This window comes from Epinephelus lanceolatus, chromosome 16 (genome assembly GCF_041903045.1).
Source record: "Epinephelus lanceolatus isolate andai-2023 chromosome 16, ASM4190304v1, whole genome shotgun sequence".
NCBI lineage: Eukaryota > Metazoa > Chordata > Actinopteri > Perciformes > Serranidae > Epinephelus > Epinephelus lanceolatus.
Window position 1 is genome coordinate 18,985,482 of NC_135749.1, and position 20,308 is coordinate 19,005,789.

A 20,308-nucleotide genomic window follows, 5' to 3' on the forward strand; every position below is an offset into this window, starting at 1 on the left:
CTATGGCACATTAGTGTTGGATACAGACGGCACTGGTAAATACAAGATATTATTGTAATATTTTTCTATTTTTCTTTCAATAACAACAACAATGATAATGAAGAACACAGAGTTATACTTTTTGGCAGATTTTATATACAACTAGAAAAGCACTCGGAGAGCGCAAACCTCCGCCAAGCAGCTCGGATTTCCCGCCATTTTATTATTTTATCCACTTCGCTTCAACTGATCACCACCAAAATTTTATCATCTGTTCCTTGTCCCATTATCAACCTTTCATCAAAATCCGTTCAGAACTTTTTGAGTTATTTTGCAGACAAACAAACAGACAAACAGACCAACGCTGGCGAAAACATAACCTCCTTGGCGGAGGTAACAATGGGTGGGGTAAGTAAAAAGCAAGACATGCTGGAAAAACAAAAGAACAGTGTGTAAAACAAATAAACATACAGCTAAGGATTAATATTGTTGATCCTTCATCCCACACTGTCATCCTCATGGTTGGATTAATGATACGGCCCAGGGGCCCCAAAGCTTCAAGGGTCCCACTGGCCTTCACCTGCTTAGTGTCAGTCAAATTATCATGTATCGACTAGGAAGAGACTCAAAATGACTGCAACAGAACTGCAAAGAGACACAAAATAACTACAAAAATGAGCAAAACAAACCCAAAGAGGCACAACATGATGACTACAAGAAGACACAAAATAACCACAAAGAGACACAAAATAACCACAGAGAGACACAAAATGACTGCAAGACGACAATAAAATAACCACAAGAAGACACAAAATGACCACAAAGAGACACAAATGACTACAAGAAGACACAAAATAACCACAAAGAGACACAAAATAACCACAGAGAGACACAAAATGACTGCAAGACGACACAAAATAACCACAAGAAGACACAAAATGACTACAAAGAGACACAAATGACTACAAGAAGACACAAAATAACCACAAGAAGACACACAATGACCACAAAGAGACACAAATGACTACAAGAAGACACAAAATAACCACAAGAAGACACAAAAGGACTACAAAGAGACACAAAATGACTGCAAGATGACACAAAATAACCACAAGAAGACACAGAATGACTACAAAGAGACACAAATGACTACAAGAAGACACAAAATAACCACAAGAAGACACCAAAGGACTACAAAGAGACATAAAATGACTGCAAGACGACACAAAATAACCACAAGACACAAAATGACCACAAAGAGACACAAATGACTACAAGAAGACACAAAATAACCACAAAGAGACACAAAAGGACTACAAAGAGACAAACAATGACCAGAGACAGAAACAAAACTACCAAAAAGATACAGGATGACTCCAAAGAGACACAACATTTCCACAAAGAGACACGGAAACACAAAAAAAATTATAAAAAGTACAAAGAAGATTCGATTAAAACAAGGCAAACCCCAATAAAATCTCTGTCTTGCTCCTCAGCAGGAGACGTGATGGGGCATTTTGCCTTTCTGCATTCAGGGGCCCATTGTCTCAAAATCTTGGTCACCATACCTTATCAAACACCTTCCTGCAAGAGCTCTCCCAGCACATTTTAAATAAGGGCAGAGTCAGACTTTCAAATGTGTCCGTCTTGATTAGAAAGTTCATGGCAATGTGATAAATCAAGTTTAGCAGGAGGCTAATTCATTCATCGTGATTATCGCCCCATGTGGCAGACAGAATATACCAATGCTATCACGGTAAAAAATAGCCTCATTAACGTCAAACCTAATGTTTTCTTTTTTTTTACAAAATCATATGCAGATTACATTCATTCTCCATGATAGTGCCCCAAGTGAATAAAAAGACACAATGACACAATTCATTATATATATATTTTTTAATAGAACAATTCATGTCATAAAATATTTACATGCAGAGAATGGAAACCGGACAGAGTGGAGTGACAGATGTGGCCATAACTTCTAAAACAGGCTTTGCCCTGTGATCAAAGGCAGGTGTCACCACAGAGTTGTCTGCTGGTTGTAGGGGGAACAAATGGTCTCATTATGGGAGTAGTGGAGCTGAAGGAGAGGCAGTAAGGGAGCATCTCCGAGCATCCACCACGTCCTAATTCCCTGAAGGGGAATGTGTGTGTGTGTGTGTGTGTGTGTGTGTGTGTGTGCGTGTGTGTTTATGACCAAGATAGACAGCTAGAGAGAATAAGTGATTTTAGGTAAGTGTCTATTAACTCAGAGTGTGTGTGTGTGTGTGTGTGTGTGTGTGTGTGTGTGTGTGTTGTCCTGCTTAGATTTGGCACTAAAACACCCCCTTTGACAGATAATTTCCTTAGAGGTCATTTCTAGCTTTCTGTGAACACTATTATATCTAAATGATGGCACAGGCCTGATACACAGAAACATCATTCGGTAGAAACAATCATTTTTTGGGAGTGTAAATGACAATGATAATTACCTCTTTGCAGAAATGAACATTTTTCTTGTTTATTTTTTTCCCTAAACAGGCTTCATTCACCCGTTTTTGTTGATAAAACACGGGATGGATTGCATTTAAAATGCTCTTTCACCATAACATTTCTATGAAAATGTTAAAGCATTTCAAATGTCTATATTTATTAATCTAATACCAGTCAGCCAAGGCTGGCTATCTTTGTCTGAGCCACCAACAAGCTCCTGCATGCCTAATGAAACATGAACTAAGGCTGGAGATGTTGTAATGCTGTGATATTTCGATGTGGGTGGAAACAGATGACACCAATTTTTCTGCAAGGACGGGAGATACTGGAGCAGTACAAGAGATATTTACAGCCAAAAATAAAGAAATAAAAAAAGCATTGGCCCTGTTTGATTGGAAAACAAACATCAAACAACAGTATCGACACATTAATTTTAAATGAAAGTACCACACTCACCGTGCTCTTAATATGCATGTACCAAAACACTGTACCATGTTTCTGACATTTGATTTGTTACTATATCTCAGAACTCAAAAGCTATTTGGCAACTTTGAGTTTCAATTTTTTTTTTTTTTTTAAAAAGCCATCAGACAACAAGTTTTCCTTAAAACAATGCAGACATACATCAGTGCTCTTAACAGACTTATTTTAAAATAATACCACTCTGGACATACAAATAAGTAAAAGCTTACATAAAACTTCCAGCGAGTAACAGTTGGTTAAAATAGTGCTCTGTGTATATACAAGCCTTGGTTGGCATGTCGTCATTACAAGCTACAAACAAACAGAATGGTTTCCTCAGAGGTTAAAAAGCATTAGATATTCAAATTGTGCAGAGATGCAGCTGTATTGTGATGATGCAGTATATAAACGCAGTACCATGATATCAAACCTTGTGCTTTAAAATCATCTGGGATGCCAACTGAAGACTGTATAATGTACCAAGAGTAGGCTCAAGAACACGACAACCAAAATATACAGTTGATCAACAGATCTGTATTAATAACGCAGGCTTCTTGTGTCATTTGATCACATTTGAATTTGTTTTTGCCCCCTGTGCAAAATGACAGAAAAAAGCATCATGTATTTTTTTTTAAAACAATGAATTCTCTTTTTAAAAAGTCAGGGGAAAGCGTACCTTTACAACTGTCACTACATCACAACTCACTTTCATTTAGTATCTTAATAGAAACGCTAGAAAACCCTATTTACGTAGCTCTCACAGACATACTCTTTAACATTTCACAATTACACAACAATATGCATGTTCAAATAAATATGAATTTCACAAAAAAAAAGGTTGACATGGACTGTAAAATGTCTAAAAATACTTTCAAAATGTATCATGAAATACAAACTTCCTTCCCTCGTTTCCTCATTTCCACATCATCTATTGAACTGTTTCAACTATCCATTTGGTCACAGATGAGGCTGGCTTTTGCTTTCTATGCCTAGAATCTTAAGCCAAGAATGCACAGTGGAGGTGCTGCCAAACCTGACAAAAAATAGCTCGAAATAACCCATCTCACGCCTCAATAAAACATGACACTGAGTCACCTAGAGGAAGCTAGAAAGTCACCAGCAGCTGCAGAAGGGGCATACAAATAATGATTCCTTCATATGTACAGTAAGTGCATGAACTTCATGATTATATGGCACTAAATTCTTGATATCTTTTTCTTTTTTTTTCTTTTTTTAAATCACAGGCACTGATAGCGTCTTCAGCTAACCCTTGAAATGTTGCACATGTGTTGTGATTGGATATTTGATATTTGACCTTCTTCCACAGTCAAGTGCTGTTGAATGTGTCCATGATATGCGGTGTCAAAAAGACAAAAGAGGAATTTAATGATGATCCAAAATGCACCCATCCACATGATTAAACTTCTGTATTTTTCAACCTGGAACCATTTTTCACATGTTGCTGTGTCTAAGTGACTAATGGGAACAACCATTTTTGAAATTGGTGCAGGATTGAGTGAGAGTGCTGCAGCCGGCAATTATAGGCTGCAAAGTGACCACTCGAGGTAACAGCGCACTGTCAATTTACCTCCACTTAAAGTGCTTGTTTTTGCCATTGACTGGCTCAGATTGTTTTTGTAAGAGTCTGACAACATTATGGATCCCTACAAAGATAGACAAAGGCAAGATCTTCTTTGCTTAACCAGAAACCGCCCTGAAATCACTCGTGCTAAAGCCACCAGATTCTATTTATATAAACTGTCATTTTAGTATGGTAAAACAAACCTCAAAAGCCCAGTTTCCACCGAGCAGTACGGTACGGTTCAGTTCGGTACGCTTTTCCACTGGATGTTACCAATGGAACCGTTCCATGCTGTACTGTGAGTGACAACAACCCCACCCACATTTAAGGGTACGGTTTGCGGTGGAAACGCTAGGGTCTAGGTACCATGTCTGAAGGATACTTTCGGTTCCAAAGGTACCATACCGAAAATGTTTGGTGGAAACAGGGCTAAAGTAAACAGAAACAAAATAAAATTCACAAAAATCATCTTGTTTTGTCCTTCCACTGTTCCAATGTCCACCAACTCTTGTTTGGTTGAAATAAACCCTTAATTCACACAATTAGAGTGAAACTATACTGGTTGTAAAACTGTAAAAGGAGGATTTGGTGACGGCAATTTTAGGGGCTGTTTCTGGTTAAACAAACCAAATCCAAGTCTTTAACAAAAAGGTCTATCTCTGTAGGGATCCTTTCAATAATGTCAGACACTTACAGTAACAATCTGAGCCTGTCAGTGGCAAAAACAAGCACTTTTTGTGGATGTAAATTGACAGTACATACAGTGTGCTGCAAGTCGTTACACTGCAGCCTGTTTCGCAGCTGCTACCTTCAGCCCTCTCACTCAATACTGGATCAATTAAAACAAATGTTGTTCCCATTAGTCACTTAGACACAAAAATATGAGAAAATAGGGCTCAGGGTGAAAAATACCTAAGTTATGCTATAATGCCCAATGAGGTACTACAGTTGATTTTCTGCTAGGCCTACCAGTACCAATGACATTCATTGTGGTTGATAAATTAAACTTCACATATGAAAATCCGTACCCAAGCTGTAAAGAGGACACTCATGCATTGATGACGGATGCTGTGGTGAGCCATTTTCTGCCATTTTCTCCAAGTCATGCACCAAAAGCATGCTTGGTAGCAGGCTCAGAGCATTACAGTGACGTCTGTAAGATGCAAGAGAGGAAGCTTCCTCCGCACCGCCACAGATGAAGACGATTAGGGGAAAATCTCAGAGGCGGGACGTTTCCCGGCCCAGACCCAACTCCGCAACACTCTCGTAGTCGGGCTCCGCCTTGGCGGCGTCTGACCCCTCCGCTCCCAGCCCAGCCCTGTGGTCATCATCTGAGCTACTAGTCTTTGGGATGCGTATGGTTTCATAGCCGGGATCTGTGCTGTCCAAAGTGGGGTCTTCCCCCAGCTGGGGCTCGTCAGGCTGGGCGTAGATGTCTCGGACGGTGGCGTAGAGGTCACTGGAGGAAGAGGTTGTGACAAGACCTTTGATCTCTGCAATGCTGCTGTAGTCGTGCTCTTTGTCTTCCTCGTTCACAGCATCGTCACAGTTTGTTTTGTTGACTGTAGAATACACCGCTGACTGAAGGACAGAGAAGAAACACACGTGAATTGCCCCTATTTTGTATAAAATCATTAGAAACACAACTACAGATATTGAGATAACAGGACTGTGAACACAAGAAGAAAAAGTCTCCGATGCATTTGTACTAAAAGATACACACTAGGTTTTTCCCTCATAACATACTGTGAGAAAGTATGACTCTTTTACCAGTTTCCTCTTAAAACAATATATTTCTGGTGCTCAGAGCATTGGCATTCACAGAGTAACGTGCTGCCATCTTGGGAGAGGAGACGGCAGTTTGGGGAGTAAGGGAGTTTAACACATGCTTACCTCATTGTCTGACAGAATGTGGTTGTCGAACCCTGGTGCCGGAGACAGAGGGGAGTGTAACTGGAGGAGAGAAGAACAAAAAGATAGATTTAGATATGGCTCATAGTGTATGAAAAAGAAAGACCGAGCACAGAATCAGACGTTTTATGCTACAAAGTGGCTCCTGAAAATGGCTGTTGGGAACATTTGAGGGGTTGTCCCACATTTTTATTCTTCTGTCGTAAAAATGGAAGAATCAGTCTGTCGAGTTTTAACAGTTTCTCTTATAATTAAAAGCGTTGAACTTTAACACTTAAACACTGTAGTGATAGAGCTGTTCTGAATAACTTTGAGGGAATTCAATATATGGCAGCAGTTCTTATTATCCCTGAACTCTCTTTGTCTTTAAAAGCATTTGGTAACCGATCAATAAAATTAACTTCTAAACTATTACCAGCATAGGAGAACAAAACCTCTGCATCTGCTGTGATACATATAAAGCTAATGTTGTATATAACCACTCATTCATTAAGAAAATTATTGAGTAAAAGTCGACATCCAGTGACAGGGAGTGTGATGTTTTTGTGCCCAGGCTCTGTCCGCGTCGCCTTATGATCGATGAGGGAGCCATTAATCAACAAAGCACATCTGACAGCAGCACCAAACACCTAAAGTGATTAACAGGAACCTCAATATCACAGCCAGTGCAGAGCAAACACATCAGATTGTGACTTTTTTTTTTACACACTTCACTGGATGGAAATACTTTGCTTTGTGTGCTCTCTTTCTGACTCGACCTAAGGAATAAATTCAGATTTACTAAGTCCTTAACCGGGTGCACCAAGGTTAATACTAATGCATTTGAAAAAAGAGAAAGCTGTTCACTTGTTGAGGCACAATACTTGGTACTTGTCAAGGACACATCACCATACAGGCCACGCTCTTATGCACTGAATGAGAAACTGTGCACAGAGATCATTCATCAACATGTCCTCCCTGGCTATGTGTCATATCTTCATGCAGATACATGTTTCTCTGGCATATTCTCAAAATGCCTCAATCAATATCATTACTTTATGGACGACGCATGATCGGAGACATGATTACTTTTATAGATTCGACACACACACACCCTGTAATGCAGCAGATGCCTTTTTCATTTCACTTCAATTAGCTGACCAATTAGGCAGAGTGCCCTGGAGGAGTCGGCGCATGAAACATGGACGCAGGTGACTTGACCCAGTCACCGCACCTCTGAGCACGCCTCGTAGTGTTTGTTCATCTTATTTGCAGCCCGTTTATTCTTGGCTCAGGCACCGTTGCAAATTGAAGTGGAATTTTGATTTAGTCAGTGAGCATTAAACACAGTATTTAACCTGAGTTTGATATGTATGGAAATTAACCCTTTGAGTTCTGGAGCGACGTGTGCTGCTTTCTGACACCTTTCGCAAGTACTTAAACCTTTGAACCTTTGAATCTTGAGCAAATTGTGATTGTGATTGTGTCTTGAGCGTGGAGCACAGAGAAGCAGTCAAAGCTACAGGCTACAGTGAGGCTAAAAACAGAGTTCAAATGACATTTTTCCAAACAACTTTTTATGTCGGGGCTTCAGGACACTTGGATCACTACGGATGAGCAGTATGGAGATACTTTGTGGATTCAATTTTGTGTTCTTGGACGTTAGTCTGGGGCGCCGTCTGCCATTAGGTGTGCTAGCCGCTCCCCCCGCCGATCTCCGCAAGGGATGTGAGGACTCTAAAACTTCACCAGGGCCTCCGTTGGCATATGGGTGAGTAGATAATGGCTGAATTTTCATTTTTGGGTGCACTATCCCTTTAAGCACTCTTTCCAAGTCTCTGCTTGTTAGTTTGACTTTATATTTCTTCCTATTTTTTTTTTAAAATAATTTTCTTGTTTTTAATTTTCTCTTTTTATTAATTTCTTGCCATTTTTGGGGGGGGAACTTCATCCTTTGTTGCTCCTTGCCTTCTTCCCATGTTTTAAAATGAAATCAAGCCAATTTCCTCAAAACTTTATTTCATGCAAAAATATAGGGTTCCCAAGGTCATGCAAAATCTGGAAAAAATATGGAATTTCACAATCTTGTTTTTCAGACCTTTATGTGTAAATAAATTAACTGTCGCAGTAATCTTTGTCCATAAACTTGTGTGGGAACCCTGATAGTCATCCAATATAAAGATCTTTAACAGTGTTTCGTGTCTATACACATCAAGACATTACATCTGAGAGATTAATATTTTGACGTGTTACAATAAGATGTTCATGTGTGTGTGTGTGTGTACATCAGATGGGATTGTGTCAATGTGTTCATGTGTGTGTAGGAGACACAATGACATCCAGGACATGCGAGTGTGACAGTAAGCTGATTACAGTGGCCTCAGAAGATGGACGACTCAGGTGTCAATGTGTCAGTCATGCTGACGCGCATGTTTACACACGCACATACAAATCTGTATGAATACATCAACACAGTTATCTGCATTCCCTGTGCACGTAAATAACTCCATGCAAACTGTAACTATAATACATCCAAAACCCACAATAACATGAACTAAAATAATAACCTTTATCACACTGACACACACATCTTACACACTCAGTTCCTCTATTTAACAGTAGTGATTCCCTTTGGCGATTAGCAGCAATGCTGACTATAGCAGTTTACCTGGACCATGTCCCCAGCGTATATCCCAGCAGCCCACTGGCTGGGTCAAATTCATTTCCTGCACTGCGCATAAAACCCCCCACAAGCGACACACAGGCAAATGACTGCAAACAAGTGTTACTGCTGTTTATAACAGTTCACTAATCATATAGCTGCACAGGATCTGAGACACTGTGAATGAGAGGTCACAAATACCCATTTAGGATGAAGAGTGTGTGTTTCTGTGTGTTTCTGCAGTGAATGTTTACAAGAAATCACGTGTATGTATAGAAAAATGTCTGCATATGTGAAAGCGTGCCCCTGTGTGTATGAGCTGCTACCTGAGGGGATTCCTCTTAGACATTTACATACAGGCACCCCAGCATTTGTACAGATGTGTGTGTGTGTGTGTGTGTGTGTGTGTGTAAGACAGAGACAGAGAGAGAGTTTCTACGGCCCATATCATCCATCATGAAGCCAGACTAACTGTCATAGTGATGGTGGCCAGCTGGCGCTCATAGGCTCAGACGCACACACACACAAGCACAGCACACACACTTGATCTGACAAGACAAATCACCAACGGCTCCCGGTCATACATGGACATAAACCGCAGGGAGCCGGGAGCATTCAGGGTTAACCTTAAATCAGCCCCAGGGAGTCTATGTGCAGCAGAATATATGTAAACACATATATGCTGTAGTTTCTGTGTGTGAGTATAATGTGGGGGGGGGGTGGGGGGGGGAATAACAGAGTTAATGCTGACTAGACATGGCAACAAGGTGCATGTGGGTGTGTCTGTAAATTAGTACATTTTTGATGTGTGCAGCTGTCACTATGGGATCTGAGATTTATTATGGTGGAGTAGATCAAGATTTTATCATAGACTGGGGTTCAGATGAGGCTAGACTCGCCTGCTGTCCAACTGAGCAGCAGTAATTAACTAATTGGCCACTATAGGAGAGACAAAGGAGAGAGAATAGAGATGTGATTACAAAAAGAGGAGATAAAGAAGGAGAGGGGGAGGAGATGAACAGAGGAAAAGAAAGCCAAGAGGATAAAGTATCATAAAGGATAGTTCTGGTTTATGAGAAGGCATTTTCTCTGTTTGAAGGGTCTACCAGAATAGGAGAGTTCAGACAATCAGTTTATAAACACGTCATCAATCAGATTATCTAAACCACTTCATTCATGTAAAACCAAAATGAGATTGACAGTTGACTGTGTGACTGTGAGTGACTTGCTGATAACTACAGCAAGTACAGTAGGTCAAAGTTGAAACAGGAATCCCGTCTGTTGACTGGATTAGCAGCTCTGTTGCTGTGTGATTCGTAACAGAACCATGATCCATTCTCCACATGTGCAAAGATAGTTGCGGTTAGCCACTGGCCTCAAATGGTTTGGCTAAGGACAGCACATTGGTGAGGGGATAGGACCTGAACAGACTGGGTGGTGACGAGTTCTGTGAGGCTGCGCTTAGGCACAGCTAAATGCTAACCACAACATGCTAACATGGTCACAAGCAGGTCAATGTTGGGGTGCTCCCAGTAGCTCAACAGAGAAAGTGTGTGCTATTAAGGCTAAATCCTTCACACAGTGGCCCTAGCTTGAATCTGGCCTGGGCCCTTTGCTGACAAGTGTTTACAAATGTCACCAATTTAATTAAGCATATTTAGCAATTTGTTAGTATGCCAGTATAATTAGCACCAAACACAAACAGCTACACTACAGGGGGACATGACTGTATGTGTGTACCACAGACTGTATTTCTATGCTGCTTGATTTTTAATTTCAATGAGATTTTTACCTGCTTAAATAAAGGATATATCTACACCGATCAGCCAAAACATTAAAACCACTGGTGGGTGAAGTGAATAACATTTATCATCTTGTTGCAGTGTAATGTTCTGCTGCTAAGTGACGTGTTCCACCCACCCGAACACCATTGCAGTCAAAGTAAACCCCCTCTTGGCAACAACACGACGTCAGTGACAACTGGATGGCAGTGGCCCCCAGCAAGACAATGCACCATGCCACATCACAAAAACTCCTCATGAATGATCTGAGGAACGTGAGAGAAAGCTCAAGGCATCGACCTGACCTCCAAATACCCCAGATCCCAATCTGATCGAACATTTGAGGGATGTGCTGGTACACTAGAGGTAGCCCCAATCTACGGTGGGTCCTCCTTGGACCGGACTTGGCTCTGACCTGTTAAGGCATGAACACAGGAACTCTTGAGGGTGTCCCTTGGTGTCTGGCACCAACACGTTGGCTTCAGATCTTTTGGGTCCTGTGGGTTGTAAGGTGAGGTACTAGTACGTCCCACAGATGTTTGATCAGATTGGGATCTGGGGAATTTGGAGGCCAGGTTGATGCCTTGAGGTCTCTGTCATGTTCCTCAGGTCATTACTGAGCAGTTTTTGTGGTGTGGCATGGTGCGCTGTCCTGTTGGGGGGGCCATTGCCACTGAGGAGTACTGTTGCCATGAGGGGGGGTACCTGGTCTGCACTGGTGTTTAGGCGGGGGGAGCATGTCAGGTGGTATCCACATGAATGTCAGAACCAAAGGTTTCCCAACAGAACATTGCTCTGTAACAAGATGAGCAATGTTGGTCACTTCACCTGTCAGTGGGTTTATGTTTTGGCTGATCGGTGTATATACATGTATGTATATAAAAGAAGTGGACGAAGTAACTGACGCCACCCATCAGTTTGCAAACTACTATTTTAAAACCCCGGGTTTTTGTCCATTGACATCTTGTTTTACTGGAGCCGGAAATTACCATTTTTGAATGAGAGGGTGGAGTTAGGTGGTGGATCTGAGAACTCGAGGACGCCATGTCAATCACAAGGTAACCACGCCCTAAGGGAGACTCAGAACTAACCACTGCTATTGAGGTTTGGCAAAATTTTAGAGAAAAGGCGCCAAGCCGTATATGTATGACGCACATTTAAGTTGACAAAATGTTTTAATTCGGTGTATAGGCTACACATTTTTATGATTGGAAAGTGTTAAAAACACCTATGTCCTCCTACAGTGATAATTTAATATTAAGTTGGAGCCACAGGTTGCCTAACCCTGCACTAGAGGAAAAGTCAGGGGATTAACAAAGACATTAGAAATCGTCTCTGGGCACCATCAATGTTGTTGAGCTCTCAGTCCAGACAGACAGACCAACCAACATTGCCGCCCTTAGAGCCAGGCCAGAGATACATTATAATCAACTGTAGTTACATTTAAAATAGCAGAAGGGAAAATAATGCAGAGGACAGTGAACATAAACAGATCTTATGAGAGAAAGAGTCACATGCAGCTTTGTGGCAGATTGACTTGTCAGCATCTAAAAGTCTGATGCAATTCTTTCTGAGCTGTGAGTGTGTAAGTATGTGTGTTTGCTGCTTTGTTTGTGTGTTTCTCTGATGGATCTCCGCATGTGGAGGGCGGCGTGCTGAGAGCAGCAGCAGCTCCGCTCTGTTCGGTGCATGACACTGAACCGCTTTTTCTCCTCTTCTTCTCACCTCTCCTGTCTCTTTTTACTCTTCTTCCATCTCTCCTCCGTTACATCTCCATCCCTCACCCCTTCTCCTCCCTCTAATACTGTTTCTTCTTTATCATCCTCCTATCATCTGTCTTCCGTCCTCTCAGCTACAGATGGCTCCATTTGTATGCCGCTGGGTTTCCTTTTTTCTTTATTTCTCTCTATCTCACTGCCTCTCACTCTTGACTCTCTTTCTGTCTCACCCTTTATGCCTCCCGGTCCTCTCAGCTCTTTTTGAGTCTATCTCCCATCATCTCTCTGTCACTATCTCTATTTCATCTATTACTCTCGCCTGCTCTTCCCACTCCAGCTCCCATTTTCATTCTTCTCCTCTCCCATCACTGCTATACCATTTCCCCTCTCGCTCTTCTTCTCTCAGTCTGTCAGTCTCCCCAAAGCAGCTCTGAGCAGGCAATTTTAGATGATAATTGTGGTGGCCACACATCTCATCATTTCATCTGTTCGCTACGATCTCCTTCTCAAGCCAGTTGTGTTGATGTTTACAGAGCTGCCCAGTAGACGACCCATCTCTGGTTTACATGGAGATTATTAGAAGGGGAAAACTGGGAACTGTCTTAATTTTTGTCCAAAATAAGCTCCTATCATTCTTTAAAAAGTCTGTAATATTTTGAGAATGTTTATTTTGACTTTTATGGCTGTAAAATTTTATAAAAGAACATCTCTTCAGTCTGAATCTCTAACTTGGTTTTTATAAAACTTCTATCTGCAAAGCAACAATCAGTGCTATGAATGTACACCTGAGAACCAAAGGGTTCAGGTTTTGGGTTTCTTTCCAGTGTCATCGCACTGCTCTGTGAGTGTGGTCAATCTTAAAATTTGAAACCTCATTACTGATTAGGGATTGCCGCCATCTTTGTTTGGGGACATGAGGTTTAGTAATCTCTGGTCTGTCCACTGCAAAAATTTTGAGTGAGTTATCCTTTCTGATTAATGGCACAACTTTAAGTTACATTTTAATTAAAGAATATTGAGGCCAACATAGCGTGCAGTTATTTTGAAGCCCTTTCTATTGATTCTAAGGCAAGACATGAGAGAAACCTCTCCCTGACCGGCCTTGAATCGTGCCTTAGGTTGTCTTACATGATATCCCTAACTTTGTGCTAGCTTAAAAAATGAGTTAAGTACGAGTAAAATATTTTAAATTGGCCGAGCCTGGGCCTTTAATGTCCATGAAAATGCAAGATGTCAAAGTCAGTACATTTACATGCAGCTTGAGAAAATCTAATTATTGGCTTAGTCCGATAATTGGACCTGGAGTCGGACTCAGCGTTCTGCGCATGCACCACTTTTTCTTTCGCAGGCTTTCACCCGGAAGAAGAAGTAGATGACGTAGCAGCAGTTCGGTAACTCGTGGAAAAACAAACAAACAAACACCATGGCGACCGAGAGGCAGAAGACGCACTTGTGGACGGACGAGGAAACTACATTCATGCTCCAACAGCTAAAGGAGCTAAACATTTTGAAGTTTATGGATGGTCGGAAAACGTGAAAGGCAGATTTATTTAAAAAAGTTTCTGAACAAGAACTTGAATTAGTTCAACACACACTATATTATAAAGGACACAGCGCCACCTACTGAGGCGGAGTCAGACATACTTGGTCAGAAATTCAATTTTCTCTTCAGCATATATACTCAAGACAAGAGTCCTACTTGACTGATTAGTTGAGCTATGAGCTTAGCTCGACTACTGCGTGCATGTAAATCAGAAATACTTTATTGATCCCCGAGGGGAAATTATTTATGTTACAATATACTGAGTATCACTATCCCACCAATATCATATGACCTATTAGTATGAGATTTGTTTATCATTCTCACCTGTTAGGAGATGGGTAGAGCAGACATAAGTGTGATTTAACTTGGGGGAACAGGGTCTGTTTGTTTAAGTTAGGCCGTGTGATGGCCGCCAGCCACTTTTTCCTTCACGATTCCTTAACTGATATGATATAAAACTGGAGACTTGGATTTGTCTAGTCTTGTTAGCCGTACAACCCAGCAGCTTTTCGGCATGTTGGCGTGCCGATATCACAAAGAAAACTATTTTAATTTGCTGTTGCTGTTTTGCAGTTCTCTGCACAGCTCAAACGGCACCTGAAGTGATCTTTCCCTCATGTTATAGTAGCATAGTAGCAACAGGCTGGAAGTTGACTTCAAGAACAATTTTATTTAAACGCTATTTCACAGCTTATGCTGACAAAGCTTTAATATGAAGGAATCTCAGGTAAGTTTATGTTTCTAGCAGCTGGACTTTTATATAATGCTGACAGTATCTGCTGCTAACTTGGTTTGTGTCTGTTATAACCTGTGTATTGCAGCAGACAGTGATGGCCAGTGTCTGGATTCAAAATACAGTGCATTAAGGCTGCCTATTGTTTCACAGATTGAACCTCATGCTGCGGCTTTTAATTCAATTTCTTTTTTTTTAATTATCAAAAATGTAACTCCTAATGTATTTTTAATAAGTTCCTGCTTCTGCATTACCTTTTAAATAAGATTTTCTCTGTTTACTAACTAGGCATTAACCAGCAGTATGCAAATGTTAGCTGACTAAACTGCACAGGTGTAGGACCACATACACACACACACACACACACCCACCCACACCATTCTCACCTCTCCATTGTGCATCACAGCTCCAGCCAGGCCATTCATCACCACTGGCTGGTTGTCGTTCTCATCCAGAACCTTCTCTGGTACCGGTGGAGGCAAGTCCTCCTCTGGTTCCTCCTTGTGCGAGGGAGCGCTGGCATTATCAGAGCGCCTTTTGGCCTCCATGTCGGCGCTGTGACGGCTCTTCTTATTCAGGTCGACAGAGGCGTACTCCACCCCCGCGCACAGGGGCCCCCGCTCTGGTGTGCAGGGGCTGAGGTGGCCGTTGAGAAGGGCAGGGGGATGATGGGGAGGCTCATCGGGGCTCAGCTGGACGGTACTGTTGGGGACACTGAGCTTTGCGGGGGGGTCTTTCAGTTCCTTGACTGTCTCGTACAGGGAGTCCTCGGCGCTGACGTCACGTGATGCCACTGCAATCTCCTTCACCACCTGGAAATGGGATATTGGGTACTTAAATATGCTTGTGCATGAGCAGAATATATTCAGTGTTTCTGTTTCCTGACTGTAAACTTCAATCAATCTATCAACCTCTGATGGAGAAATTCTTTCTCTATATATTTTGACCCTGAGCTCGATCAATCAAACAATCAATCAGCAGCCCAAACAGTCACAGCTTTAATCTCCTGCGACGGCCACGTTTAAGTTAAGTGCAAGTAAAAACACGATTTAGCGAGATGACTTTAAACACTGACCTCATAGGTGCTGTCCCCTGAGGCTGGGGGTCCATCCCCAATGAGGGCGTTGTTGGGAGGAATGCTGGGAAGCTCGCGGTCCTGAGGACACTTGGAGGACCTGAGCTCTGATTGGCTGGAGAGCATATCCTCTGACGGCTGGGGACTGGTGTCCCCTGTGTCTGTGAGGACTAGAGGAGCGGAGAGAAAAAAGAAGGGAGAGTGAAAGCTGTTTTTTTTTTAACAATGACCTGTAATGAGACACATCTTTATTATTCATCACTGCAGAATAGATGCATTACTATTTACAGTTTGTTACTGATATTTAGTACCTACCCACATATAAATGACTAAGACCATTACATAGATATGGCCATGAGATGAACCAAAGCTAAAAGTCATCAGATGTTGCATAACACCAGCTGCAAATGTTATCATGCAGCTAAAAGGACAGTCGTGATTCTAATACCGATATCATAGACTTTCAGACATGACAAGCTAAGCTAAAGCTAAATGTCGTGGCTTACTTGTACCGCTGGTTAGAGGACCATTGTGAGAGCTGCTGACGGCTGCGTCAGTCGCTGGACTGTCTGCCGATTGGCTGATCGTCTCTCTCTCTGACACCTGCACAACAAAGGGGGAGATGTTTGTCACTGCTGGGCTGAGCTCAGAGGCAGGCAGACTGACTCTGTGCTGACAAAAAAAACACCTCAGAGGTTATTACAATAACACGACACGCAAAAAAAAAAAAAAAAAAAAGTTCATTTCTAAGGGGAACAGAAATCAATCTGCACTTGTCAGCTTGCACGGGGTAGATGACTTTCACACCTCTGTACAACACAAAAGCCACTGTCAGCAGATTGTAATGTGTTTTTTTTTCTGGATCTCCAGGATTTTGAGGAACTGTCATATTTGGAGCACTGATTACAATTTTCACACCTCCCTATTATTTATCTCTGCTTTTCACAGCTTTCCCAAACACATTACTGATTACTTCATGCTAATCATCAGCATGTTACGCATGCATAATCAAATGTAGTGTGTCTTTACCCACCGACAAAAAACATCCAGAGAGAGTAAAAAGCAAAACTGATTTATGCCTAATGAAGATACAGTGCTGATTGTAATTAGATTAATGACAGGCTGAGCTGATGTAAGATCCATCTTTTGAGGAAAGCATCTCCCTTTATGTCTGTAAAGTTACTTTGGTTTCTTAGTAGGACACAGAAACTGAGACACTCACACAGAAATCTGTTTCCCTATTTTACCTTTTCTTCGCCTGCAAGTCAAAACTACAAAACAACAACCCTGCAGCTGGTAGGGATCTACTCATGCTCAAGGACACTTCAGTGGGGCAGATTTTTTTTACAGTGAGTCTTTAAACTGTGTCTTCCAGTTGAAGCCTATTTACCACATCACATGGCGAAGTCAGCAGCCGAATCAGCCCTGTGATTAAACTGATAAGGCACCTGCCGCATTGAGGCATGATTCAACACCATGCACTTTAACCACTTGTGGCCTTATTTCCGAAAGACACAGATACCACCGAGTCACTCACTTCTAGAAAACTGTGATGATATATTAACCGCTGCAAGTCAAGATTCTCTTTGTTAAAGGTTGTTGTTTTCCTTCTGTGTGAGCAGGAGTGTATCAGAAGCTCCACAACCCCACCTAGTGGTCAACTACTCTCACAACTAGTGGGGTGCATGATGTAATCTTTTAACTATTTTATGACCCAAATAACTCTTATGTAATTCTTTTGTCGTTTTATTATCTTGATCAAGGTGGGAGATAGGTAGAAGATGAAGATGTCCTTGTCTCAGTGTTATTCAAGTTCCATCTTCTCTCATTTTATTCCTCATCTAAATCCTGATCAGAGTCCTGACAGTGGATCAGTTTATAAACTAGGATCATTTTAAATTTCGCAAACTTTATGGAAATCTAAAAACATGAATTGTGGTGTTTTCATGAGACTAAATCCTGCCTGAATAGAAGACATACTAAACACATGATAAATTTCACCAACAAGGGAGGCAAGAAGGAGACTTCCTCCACTGTGTTCGGAAGCAGGAAAGACAGTCAGAGTGATTGCGGGGTGAGCAAGAAGAGACAGTCTACTCATCCGCAAAGACAAAGACCCCCATTTAACCTATCAGTCTGTGACAAGGTCCGTCATTTAAATGGGCCCCTCCTGAAACAACCTGACCACCCAGCAATTGCAGGTTAGAGTGAAGATATCCATCAAACGTAAAAAGGCTCTGAGGAATGTGTATGTGCACATGGGCACACGTGGAGTGACACACACACACACACACACACACAAAGCCCCAGAGGGAGTGAGACGATAGGAGAGTAAGTGGATGTCACTTAGTCTGTGAAAGCCAGGCATTTGTCACACTTAAATGTTGCTCGGTTACTGAAGCATCACTTCTATGGGAGTTGGTAATAACTATCTTTAACATGGTGTTCAAGAGGACGTGGCGTCATTATGAGTTGTACTAACATGGAGAGGGCAAAAGTCAACTCTGTAAGGAGTGAATACTCTGTTTTTTTTTTAAGACTTGTGCCATTTGTCTTATTGTTTCATCAAATTTAATTTCCTTCATTCTCTCGATTGACTTTAAAGGGATAGTTCAGATTTTTTTATGTGAGGTTGTTAGAGGTACCTATCCATTATCAGTGTATTACCTACAGTAGATGGTGGTAACCACACCCCAAGCTGTGGATGTGGAGAGGAGCAAAATGTAATTTAGCAACCTAAAAACAAACCATATCACCTTAAGTTCACGCTTATAGGATACGCTTTACCCTGCTGTCAGACAGGAAACTAAAGCTGTTATCTATGCTCTCCTCAAAGCCACCAAACTCCAGTGACATAAATAGTAATTTTCCCCTGCAAAACATAGGAGTTGCTGGCCTGCTGCTGCCTTGATTGGTTAGTTAGTTTGTGGCGAATCGGAACTAAGTTCAAATATCTCTGGGTCTTGTTCAAGAGTGAGGGCAGAATGGAGCGTGAGATGTGGCCGTTTGGTGCAGCTTCTGCAGTGATGCAGGTGCTGCGCTGGTCCTTCATGGTGAAGAGGGAGCTGAGCCACAAGGCAAAGCTTTCAATTTACTGGTCCATCTACGTCCCAACCCTCACCTATGGTCATGAGCTTTGGGTAGTGACCGAAAGAATGAGATCGCAGATACAAGCGGCTGAAATAAGTTTCCTCCGTGGGGCGGCTGGGCTCAGCCTTAGAGATAGGGTGAGGAGCTCGGACATCCAGAGGGAGCTCGGAGTAGAGCCGTTGCTCCAAAGGGGTCAGATGAGGTAGTTCGGGCATCTGATCAGGATGCCTCCTGGGCGCCTCCTGCTAGAGGTGTTTCAGGCACATCCAACTGGTAGGAGGCCCCGGGGCAGACCCAGAACATTCTGGAGGGATTACATATCTCATATGGGCTGGGAACACCTTGGGGTCCGCCAGGAGGAGCTGGAAAGTGTTGCTGGGGAGAAGGATGTCTGGGGTGCTTTGCTCAGCCTGCTGCCCCTGCAACCCGGCCTCGGATAAGCGGATGAAAATGGATGGATGGATAGAACTAACCATTTAAAACACAAGTCACACAGTACCACAAACAAACTACAGATTGTGGCAGTTGTAGACCAGCAGCTCCCATGTTCTGAGAGGTAAAATTACTGTTTTTGTCAATGGGGTCCGGCTTTGAAGAGAGCATAGATAAGTTTAAATTTCAGTTCGGTTCCCAGTAGATAATACACTGAATAAGGAGAAGTACCTCATACAACCCCACTTAAAATATCTGAACAATCCCTTTCAGAAAGAGAAACACGCTCTACAACATCATAAGACATGATATGCGAATCAGTGGAATTTCCTCCATGTGCTCTCTCAGCAGGAGTAACCACTTCTCTCACACACAACTGGAGGCTGTCAGTCAGCTGTGTGTAGGCAGGTTTTGTTATTGTATGTTTCTGTGTCAGTGTGATGGAAGTGGACTGGAAGGCAAATGTCAGAGGGTGTGTGTGTGTGTGTGTGTGTGTTATTCAGGCATGCAGCCAATGTGGAAGCTGAATCCACAGCCTCATTTACCCGAGGTTACACTGCCTGATTACAGACATGTCACTCACACACACTGGGACTAATGAGGACTGTGTGTGCACATGCATGTGTGCTAGTTTCCATCTGAAACACAATGATAGTGCTTCCGTTTGACAGAGAGAATGAATCTGAGTAAATACTTTTCCAGCGATTAGATTTAATTACTGATATTTCACTGCTTGAGTTTCCGAGAATCCCGAGATATTAGTGAACCCTGACTTGATCTATCTTTAAAACACCCTTAGTTGCACATGATCGTTTGCATATTTGAGAGACTGCAAGAGCAATATGCATGTAAATGTTTGCATACATGTAATTACTAATCTGCCCGACGC

The 20,308-nt window shown here is 42.0% G+C and overlaps 1 protein-coding gene across 1 annotated transcript in view; it reads right to left on the reverse strand.

Annotated features, from left to right (window-relative positions):
• Positions 1-4,208: 4,208 nt before the first annotated feature.
• pag1 (phosphoprotein membrane anchor with glycosphingolipid microdomains 1) overlaps positions 4,209-20,308 on the reverse strand; it is a 69,554-nt gene continuing 53,454 nt past the window's right edge. The window contains exons 5-9 of the mRNA XM_033636221.2: positions 16,404-16,500; positions 15,898-16,067; positions 15,209-15,634; positions 6,389-6,448; positions 4,209-6,076 (exon numbers count right to left, since the gene is read on the reverse strand). Of these exons, the coding sequence (XP_033492112.1) occupies positions 5,714-6,076; positions 6,389-6,448; positions 15,209-15,634; positions 15,898-16,067; positions 16,404-16,500 (1,116 nt within the window). The 3' untranslated portion in view covers positions 4,209-5,713. The remainder of the gene's footprint in view (positions 6,077-6,388; positions 6,449-15,208; positions 15,635-15,897; positions 16,068-16,403; positions 16,501-20,308) is intronic.